Here is a 10,588-nt window from a genome sequence, read left to right as displayed (position 1 = left end):
GAAGTGATCTTTCTTTCCTGCAGTAATTCACCGCCTAAACCTAAACTATTTATTTAACCATGAGTTGAAAACATTTATTTATTTTGGTGAGGATTGATGTTTTCAGGTTACTGTTGTCATTTGCCTGGATATAACAGCTAAAACATGGGACACAGTAGGCACTTAAGCGTTGTTTTAAAAAAATATTGCATTTTATTTATCATGAGGGCAAATGGAGATGGTTTTCTGCTTCGAACTCAGGTCTCAGGTCATGCGGCTTGGCATCAAGCATCTTCACCCATTGAGCCATCGGCTGGCTAAAGCCATTAGTTCTTGAACGAGTGACCATCTGGAGTGGGTTGCATAGTGTGTGGCGTCTACGGGGTGCAGTTTGGTTGACGTCCGGGAGAGAATACTGGGAGGTACTGGCTCAGGCACTCCAGACGCCAAGGTGGGGTTGCATCTGACACTAATTGACAACACCAGCTTGCATCCACCGAGAAAGCGCGGTTCAACCCTTCGTGACGCCCACTGCGCAGTCGCAGGAGATAGTCGAGGCCTGCGCAGCTCTGCAGCTGGGCGGGTTCGCGCAGGCGCAGAGGGAGTCCGCGACCCGGGTAGTGCTCTTGGGCGCTCCGGGCGCGGTGCCTGGGGCATTCGGGGTCCCGCGTGCTTGTTCCTTGCACCCCTCAGCCGCTGCCAGGCGACCGACCGGTCTGCTAGGCTGTCTGCATTGCGCCTGCGTCGGGCGTCAGTCACCGCCATCATGCTGCTGCCCGTGTTCACCCTGAAACTGCGCCACAAAATCAGCCCCCGCATGGTGGCCATAGGGCGATACGACGGGACTCACCCGTGCTTGGCGGCTGCCACCCAAGCGGGCAAGGTAACCGGTCCCACCCGAACTCCGCCGGCGTCCAGATCCCGCCTCTCATGCTGCCCCGCCCCCAGCCCACATTGCCTAGCAACCAGTCTCGCTGCTGTCCTTGGCCTCAGTCCTATCTATTTGGCGTTTCAGAGGAACAGCTTCAGAGTAGTGACGTTTCTCATGACCAAGTTCTTAGTGTTGGACACTACTGAGAACGGATCAGGAGCTTAGGAAGGAGAAGGCCCAAGAAGGAGGAGAGCTTGGCCAGGATTAGCAGTGATTGCTGACTTCAAATTCCTGCCCAGAGCCTCTCTGCTCGCCGTATGGAGTCTTCCACATTTGTCTCTTTACAGGGAGGAAGTGGGGGGGCGGGGTTCCCAGTGTTAAATTCAGAATATACTTTTGGTCCTTGATCATGTACATTCAGATTTCTCCCCATAACTTAAGTATTTACTATGAGGCACATACTGGGGTAGGTGTCAGAGTCACAGAGACAAAAGATCACTTAAAAAAAACCTTCATATTTGATACTTCTATATGCTTTCTAAAAGTATTGACCTCATCTTATCTCTGAATCCCCAAAATCATTCAAGAAGAGTCAATTGTAGGTGAAAGTTTGTTAAATGACAAGACAGATCAAGGCCCTATGTATTGATAGAAGCATGCACAAAATACAAGGACTATAAGGACTTCAGAAATGCAATTTCTAACAGGCACAAAGCCTTATACCTGTTAATTCTCTCAGCATCGTTGCTACAAGGCCAAAAATACTAGTGTAGCATTGGTGTACTGGATTCTTGCTTTACTGACCTCTTAATTTAATAACCTTCTGCACTGAACAAATAATAGCAACAATATGATGTATGGGAAATAGTCACTAATTGTTAGCTGCTGTTATTTTCTTTTTGTTTTTTCAACTTTACTGACTAGAAATAGTTCAAAGAGGTTCAATTTAGTGTCTGAGATTGCTCAACCAGAAAGTTCTGGAAAGGAAGCTATATGGGGTACCTCATGCCTGTAATCCCAGTACAAGAGACTGAGGCAGGAGGATTACCACCAGTTTGAGATCATCTTGGGCTATAGAGCAAGACCCAGTTTGGAAAAAGAAAAAAGTTGTAGAAGTAAGATTGAAAGCATTTTGTTGGACCCAGTGTGGTTGTCAATTACACTTGTGAATGAGTTTTCAGGCACTTCCATGTATGTTTTATGCTACTTTATATGCTATGTTTTGGGATACATAGCTAGAGCATAATGATTCATTTAAGTGGGTTATGGTTTCATTAATTGGTATGATGAGGTAAAGTGCTGAGCATTGGGCCTGATATGTGATGCCGTGGTTAAGAGGAACTAACAAACCTGATATAGTGGTACACACTTGTTATTCCAGTTACTCAGGAGGTTGGGATCATAAATTCAAAGCTAGCCTGGTGTCCTCTTAGGTTAGGGTTTCGGTAGCTGCAACAAAACACCATGACCAACAAGCAAGTTGGGGAGGAAAGGGTTTATTTGGTTTACACTTCAGCATTGATATTTATCACTGAAGCAAGTCAGGACAGGAACTCACACAAGGCAGAATCCCAGATGCAAGAGCTGATGCAGAGGCCATGGAGGGGAGCTGCTTACTGGCTTGCTTCCCATGGCTTGCTCAGCCCACCTTCTTACAGAACCCAGGTCCAGGGATGGCTCCACCCACCATGGGCTGGGTCCTCCCCATTGATCACTAAATGGGAAAATGCCCTACAGCTGGATTTCATGGAATCATTTCCTTAGATGAGGCTCCTTTCTGTCTGGTGACTCTAGGTTGTGTTAAGTTGACACAAAAATCACCCTACTCACCTAGGCTACACAGGGAGACCCAGTCTCAAAATTAAAATTTAGAAAGGGGAGAGGGTAGGGAGACTCCTCATTGGATACAGGCACCTACTGCCAAGCCTGATGACCTGAGTTCTAGCCTAGGGGCACATAGTGGAAGGAGAATTGACTCTTGTAAGTTGTTGTCTGACCTCCATTTGCCTGCCATGGAGCCTGAACATACACACAGGAAAATCATGCAATAAGATAAAATTAAAAAGGCTGATGGTATAACTCAGAGGTAGAATGCTTGCCTAACATACTCAACACCGTAGGTTCAGTCTCCAGTGCTGCCCCTGCCTCAGGCACTGACAAACATTCAGAACAGAGTCATATTTGCATATGCATATATATGACACAGCAGCAGTATAACAGGCTGAAGATATCCCATTGGTGTTATCTTACCAGTTTTTCAACCTGTGGGTCATGACCCCTTTGTGGGTCTTAGATATCCTGCAAATCAGATATTTACATTACAATTCATAACAGTAGCAAAATTACAGTTATGAAATAGCAATGAAATAATTTTATGGTTGGGGGTCACCACTACATGAGGAACTGTATTAAAGGGTCAAAGCATCAGGAAGGATGAGAACCACTGCCCTAGCCCCTAATTTGAGGCCTTATCCTGTGCTGGGCACTTAACTCTGCAGATACTGTGGTAAATGGAATTTCACCTCTGGAGCTTACATTTGAGAGTACCAGACAGTTAACAGACTGCATCGGAGAAAAGTATTTTTTCTCTTGCAAGTGGGTACCAATTTCAGGCAGATAGCTTCTTGGTTAGGGGTGGGGGCCTGTGTCCACTTCCTGCTGCTCTGAGCACAGAGACCCACCTGGCTTGCACTTGTGCAGGCCCTGTACCTGCTGCCACAGTCTCCGAATTCATATATGCATCAGTCCTGTTGTATCTGGAGAACAGTGTGCCTTTGGAGTCTTCATCCCCTTTGACTGTTAACAAACTTTTTGCTTCATCTTCTGCATAGCTCCCTGGGTCCTGAGAGGAGGGTTTGATGAAGACATCCCATTAGGACTGAGTGTTCCAAAATCTCTCCATATTGTCTAGTCATGAGTTTGTATTTGTTCCCATCTACTGCAAGAAGCTTCTGTGAGGATGGCCGAGTGAGGCACTGATTTGTTGGTGTAGCAGAATATCACAGGAGTCATTTTATCATTATGTTCCTTGAGCAGAACAATAGTATTTGGTTTTCCCTTAGACCAGTAGTTCTCAACCTTCCTAATGCTGTGACTGTTTAATACAGTTCTTCATATTGTGGTGACCTCCCCCCAACAATAACATTATTTTGTTGCTACTTCATTACTGTTTTTTTTTTTTTTAACCACTGTGAATTGTAAATAGTCTGATATGTGACCCTTGAGAAAAGGTCTTTCCACCCATAGGTTGAGAACCACTGCCTTAGGCTTGACCCATCCAGTCTCAGGTCTTTGGTCTCTTGAGCAGTGTCAGGCATGGGTTCCATCTCATGGAATAGGCCTTAAATTCAGTCAGAGGGCGGTGGGTTACTTCCACAGTGTTTGTGCCACCATTGCACTGGCATGTCTTGCAGGTAGGCAGGTCACCTTTGTAGATGGCAGGGTTTGTGAATTGCTGATTACCTTTCTCCTCTGGTGTTGTGCAGGGTGCTCTTCAGTCCCGTGAATGCTAGTCAGTGGGGTGAAGCTTCTCATTGGGCAGCAGCTTGGCTTCTACATGTCTGTTAATGTGTGCAAATATTGTCTTCAAGGGTCGGGTCTTAACACCCATGCTGACAAGGATACTTTAGAAAGCCATTTCTTTGGGATTTTTGTTTTGTTTTGTTTTTTACTTTACACAGAGCAATATATTTTACATATTAAATAACACTAATAAAATGGTTCTGAAATAGCTTTAAATAGAAGTAAAAAGAGAAAAATTTCAGTTTAGAACAACAACAACAACAAAAATACCAACAAAAAAGTACTTTTTCTAGATGGGTCATTGCAGCAGATGTATTCAGTGACTAGTCATGTCTTGTTCTTACTGCACTAATGGCAGTGAAATTCAAAGCAAGCCCAGTCATGACCTCAAAGGACGAACACATGTTGGCATCTTTTGCAATGTAAAAATGGTTCTTGATAATTCAGATTCAGTACACAGAAAAGTGAATTCACAGGTCTACCAACCCCCCTCTCTGATACACACACACACACACACACACACACACACACACACACACACAAAAAAAAAAAAAAAAAAAAAAAAAAAAAAAAAAAAAAAAAAAACCTGTATTTTTTTTTTGCCTGCATTCTGTCTTTCCTTATCGTCTAATATTATTCTCTGTTGGTCTCCTTTCTAAATTGTAGACTATTTCCCCACTTACACCTGTTTACATATATGTAATATAAGCTAGGATCCACAGATGAGGGAGAACATTTGAGTTTGGTAAACATACCTTGTTTAATGTTATGAACATTGGTGTTTTTTTCCTGGGGGACATTTTTTTCTGTCACTATAGAACTGGAGAATCAGCTGATTTAGATCACCAGTGTCTCAGCTAGGACAACACTGTCATCTACAGCCATTCCTTTGAAGGAAGTGTCTGTTCTTCATGCAGTTGAAGGGACAGAAGACCTCAGTAGGGACTCTCGAGACCAGGAGCAGTCTCATCCTGGGGTTTCTTGTTGCTTTTGGGAAAAACTTGATTCTCATTCCAGACTCTGGGGTGCACAAGTCATTTCTCTTCCTGTTTTTCTCTCAATGTCTAATTTCTAGAAAACTTTAAGAATTCTTTGTTCAGAGATATTACAAAATGAAATGTGATGTGGTAACTCCTGCTGTTCGTGGTCTGGGCACACCAGGGTTCTTGATTCAGCTCTGTCACTTGCAATCAGGGCCTTAATCCTCTGACCCGTATAAGTCAAGTGCGATTAATGTTGATAACAGCTTAAAAGTATCACACAAATGAGAACATTAAATGATATTCAGTTACTACACTTCTTTTGAGTATATTTTAAATGAATTTGTGTATGTGTATGTGTATATTAGTGTGTGTGGTGCCACAGTGTGCGTATGGGGATCACAGGAAGCCAGCTCGCTGTGGGAGTCACTTCTTATCCTCCACGTGGGTCCCTGGGATAGAATGCAGGCTTGGTGGCAAGCTCCCTTATTGTTCAGCTATCTTGCTGAACAATTTTTCTTTTTTCTTTTCTTTTTTTTTGGTTTTTCGAGACAGGGTTTCCCTGTGGCTTTGGAGGCTGTCCTGGAACTCCCTCTTGTAGACCAGGCTGGTCTCGAACTCACAGAGATCCGCCTGCCTCCCCCTCCTGAGTGCTGGGATTAAAGGCGTGTGCCACCACCACCCGGCTTTTTTTTTTTTTTTTTTTTTCTAGACAGGGTTTCTCTGTAGCTTTGAAGCCTGTCCTAGCCCTTGCTCTGGGGACCAGGCTGGCCTCGAACTCACAGAGATCTGTCTGCCTCTGCCTCCCAAGTGCTGGGATTAAAGATGTGCACCACCAATGCCCGGCCCAATTTTTTCTTACAATATTATTTTTCCTAAACTAATTTGTATAGTTAATAACTTAAAATTAATACTGCATTTATACTAAAGGAATGAAATACTTAAAATTAAGGCCCAGGAATTCCAATTTAGTGTTTTTCATCTTTCTGTCACGATGATCCCTTAAAGTTGGTGTTTCTGTTTCTGTTTTGTTTTGTTTTTAAGATGATAAAATTTTTCTCGGTGAGAGGGAGCTGGAGAAGTGCCTCATGGGTTAATAATTTTACTGCTCTTTCAGAAGACTGGAATTTGGTTCCCAGTACCCCCATTGTCAGCTCATAAACCCTTAACTCCAGCTTAAGGGGATATAATGCATTTTTTTTTTACCTCTACGGGTGCCCATACACATTTGTACATACAGGCATAGAGACATACACCTTAGTAAAAATAAAATCTTAAGCAGTTTCTCCAGGGAAGTGCCACAGTTGTACTATATGTTCCTGTTCATTGTAGCTCTTTAGAAGCCACAGGCCGCCGGGTGTTGGTGGCACACGCCTTTAATCCCAACACTCAGGAGGCAGAGGCAGGCAGATCTCTGTGAGTTCAAGGCCAGCCTGGTCTCCAGAGCGAGTGCCAGGATAGGCTCCAAAGCTACACAGAGAAACCCTGTCTCGAAAAAAGAAGCCACAGGCCATTCTAATATCTAAGACACTGCACCTCACACCCAGTTCTCCATCACTGCAATGTCACTGCACCTGAGAATTTCTGAATTAAGCTTCATTTTCACAGGTGAAGCTTAGGGACATTGAATGGTGAAGTCACTCAGATGATCAAATTTATGATAATCAAAACTGTTGAATTTCTGTCTTTGGAACTAATTTTAATTTTTGATCTTACTAGTGGGGACTATGAAACAGTGTTCAAGAATTTGATTTATATGACAAATTTGAAGCTTGTAAAGCACATTAAACTGATGGGCTATTTTTAAGGGCTTGGGGGGGAATTTACTAGGGCCTGGTGTGGAAGACACTTCAGGAAGTGCTCTTCTGGTTCCTGAGATCATGTGCTGTCTGGCATCAGCTTCCTGTGCTTAACACCAGGGAAGACAGCCCTGTCTGAACCCTTTGTACCCCACTGGTAGGGAGCACGGTTCAGCTGGAGCTTGCTCTTCACTTTGACGGCAGGGCTAAGAACACTGGATTTCCATAGTGCACAGACTGGAAGTTAGCTACCCACAGAACTGTGTTTGAGCATCTTTTTTGTTGTTGTTGTTGTTTGTCTTCTGAGACAGGGTTTCTTGGTGTAGCCCTGGCTGTCCTGGAACTCACTCTGTAGACCAGGCTGGCCTCAACCAGAGATCCATCTGCCTCTGCCTCCTGAGTGCTGGGCTTAAAGGAGTGTACCACCAGGCCTGGCCTTACATGAATACCTTAAACTTTATAGATTAAGGTGACTACTTCTTGATGGAATCCACTAATCAATATTTAAAACATGTCATTTGAATTTGGCACTTTTGGATGTCTTAAGAGACTATGACTTTTCTGTTTTTCAGGTTTTTATTCATAACCCTCACACACGGAGCCAGCATTTCAGTGCATCTAGAGTCTTCCAGAGCCCCCTGGAGTCTGATGTTTCTCTCCTCAACATTAACCAGACAGTCAGCTGCCTGACTGCAGGAATCTTGAACCCTGAGCTTGGCTATGATGCGCTTTTAGTGGGAACACAGACCAGTCTTTTGGCTTATGATATCTACAATAATTCAGATTTGTTCTACAGAGAGGCAAGTATACCCCCTTTAACCATCAATCCCCATTACCCATTAATGCCCATGTATTTTTGTGGATTTTTTTTTGTCAGACAAGAAGTTTTTGTTGGTTGGTGGTGTTGGGCATTGAACTCAGAGCCTTGGGTGTGCATCACAGTTAAATGTTCTATCACTGAGCTGTTGTTGACAGCCCTTGCCACTTTATTTGAAGATGTTTGTTGCAGTGTCTTCTGTGTCGTCGCAGTGGGGAACTCAGCTTCACTGCTGTTTGATGCATATGTAGCCTACTTGTTGGGTTATGGTTATTAAACATTTGGTGACAGTCATGAGTGTCTCTAGCATGTGTATCTGTGACACCATCTGTCAAGATCTATTGGGAACCCAGCAAACAGTTCTCTGGTGACTTTGCCTTAAGCACCATGGAGGGCCTTCCTGCAACCTGCTGTCTACAAGTGCTGTAGATTTAATGCCCAAGCTATCCATATTCCATAGGAGAGATAGGAAAGAAATATTAAAACAAATCACCTATAAACAAACATCATTTGGATTTGCCCACCCAGATCTGTGTGTCTGTGTTTTGAGATTAGGTCTCACTGTTTCCCAGGCTGCTCTTGAACTTGTGAACCTCCTTCTTCAATCTCCTGAGTGCTGGGATTATAGACATAGACCAACTAGCTATGCCTGATTACAGAGTTTGTTTGTTCATTTTTTTTTCTGAGACAGGTTTTCTCTGTGTAGCTTTGTAGACCAGGCTGACGTTGAACTCACAAAGACCAGCATGCCTCTGTCTCCCGAGTGCTGGGATTAAAGGCATGCCTCAAACTCACATAGACCAAACTCTGCCTCCTGGGATTAAAGGTATGCACCACCACTGCTGCCTACTGTGTGTTCTTGTGTCATTCTTTGGCTCCTGATAAACACCATGACCAGGGGAGGAAAGGGTTTATTTCAGCAAACAGGGTACAGTCATTTGTTGCAGGAAGTCAGGTCAGGAACTCTGGAGGAAGGCTGCTTTCTGGCTCTTATGAGCTCCTGCTTAGCTAGCTTCCTTTTAAAAGTTATTATTATTATTATTATTATTATTAATTATTTTATGTGTATGGGTGTATGTGTGTGTATGTCTATGCACCACTTGCACACCAGGTGCCCTTGAGTGCCATAAGAGGGTATTGGATCTCCTGGAACTGGAGTTACCAATAGTTAGGAGCTACAACCTTCTGGCCTCTGCAGACAAACACACATAAACAAAATAAATGAATATTTAAAAAATTAAAAGCCAGAGGTGTAATTGTAATGCCAAAGGCCTTTCTCCTCCTACCCTTTGTCCCTCCTCCTCTTCTTCTTTTTCTTTTTTATTGTTTATTGTTGAGTTAAGAGTCTCTCTAAGTTGCCTAGGCTAGTCTTGAACTCATGAAGCAGCCAAATATGCTGGCTAATTTTTGTCATCTTGACACAAGCTAGGGTTATCTGGAAAGAGGGGACCTCAAATAAGAAAAATGCCCATATTAGATTGGCCTATAGGCCTATGGGGGCATTTTCTTATTTAAGGACTGATGTGGAAGGGCCCAGTGCACTGTGGGCAGTGCTACCCCTAGCTAGGTGATCCTGGGGTTGTATGAGAAAGCAGGATGAGCAAGCCATGGGGAACAAGCCAGTAGGCAGCACTCCTCCATGTCCTGCATCCAGTTTCCTGCCTTGGCGTCCCCTGATGATGCAAGTGAAATAAACCTCCATGTAGCCCAGTTGACCTCAAGCTTGCAAGCTGTCTGCAGATATTATAACCCTGCACCATTAAGCTAAATACATTTTTAATAGTTGTTGTTAAATTGCTCCCCAGGGGACTCTTGTTTTTCTACCTTCCTGTTAGATTATGAGAGTACTTCAGCAGCTATCGATTTAAAAAAAAAAAAAAAAAAAAAAAACCACTGCTTATATAAGAAGAGAAAATGATTACCAAAGTTTTCATTTCATTGGCTATTTATGCTTCCTTTCTACTGAGTTTATTGTTCATTTCTTGCTATTTATTAGCAGAAAATTAAGTTTGATATATTTATTAACTCATTTTCCCAGTTCATTATTACCTTTTATGCATGTCTGTCTGTCTTTGTTTTTCTTTGAGACAGGGTCTTGATGTGTTTGCTGATCTCAAACTCTGAGGGTCAGGCAATCCTTCTGCTTCAGCCCTGTGCTCAGCTGAGACTACAGGTGTATTTACTATTTACCTTTATGTTTTGATTGGCTGGTCTTTTGGCAATTTAAATTTCTTATGAGTGCTGTCTTTTTACACACACACACACACACACACACACACACACACACACACACACACACACACACACACACACACGGCTTTCTTTTGGGCCACCAACCAGCTCCCAAATAAAAACATGAAGATTTAATATTAGTTATGAATGCTAAACCTTAGCTTATGCTCATTTCTGGTTAACTTTTCTTGAACTTAAATTAACCTGTTTCTTGTCTATAACACCATAAATAAAAGACCCAGAGATAGCTATTGGGGTTTTAGCTTCAAGCTGAAGATCAGAGAAGCAAAGCAGCCAAGCCACTAGCTCTTACCTCTACCTCAGGCTGTGATCCTGTCTCCACGAGCTCTCTACCAAGCCTCAGACTTGCCTTCTCCTCAACATGGGC

The 10,588-nt window shown here is 43.2% G+C and overlaps 1 protein-coding gene across 1 annotated transcript in view; it reads left to right on the top strand.

Annotated features, from left to right (window-relative positions):
• Positions 1-581: 581 nt before the first annotated feature.
• Positions 582-10,588, top strand: part of Bbs2 (Bardet-Biedl syndrome 2) — a 34,427-nt gene continuing 24,420 nt past the window's right edge. Inside the window, exons 1-2 of the mRNA XM_027405614.2 lie at positions 582-862; positions 7,724-7,951. Coding sequence (XP_027261415.1) covers positions 746-862; positions 7,724-7,951 — 345 coding nt within the window. The 5' untranslated portion in view covers positions 582-745. The remainder of the gene's footprint in view (positions 863-7,723; positions 7,952-10,588) is intronic.

The sequence above is a fragment of the Cricetulus griseus genome, chromosome 3, assembly GCF_003668045.3.
Source record: "Cricetulus griseus strain 17A/GY chromosome 3, alternate assembly CriGri-PICRH-1.0, whole genome shotgun sequence".
NCBI classification, from domain to species: Eukaryota; Metazoa; Chordata; class Mammalia; order Rodentia; family Cricetidae; genus Cricetulus; species Cricetulus griseus.
Note: the sequence above shows the minus strand (reverse complement) of the source record. Positions and strands in the feature narration are given on the sequence as shown.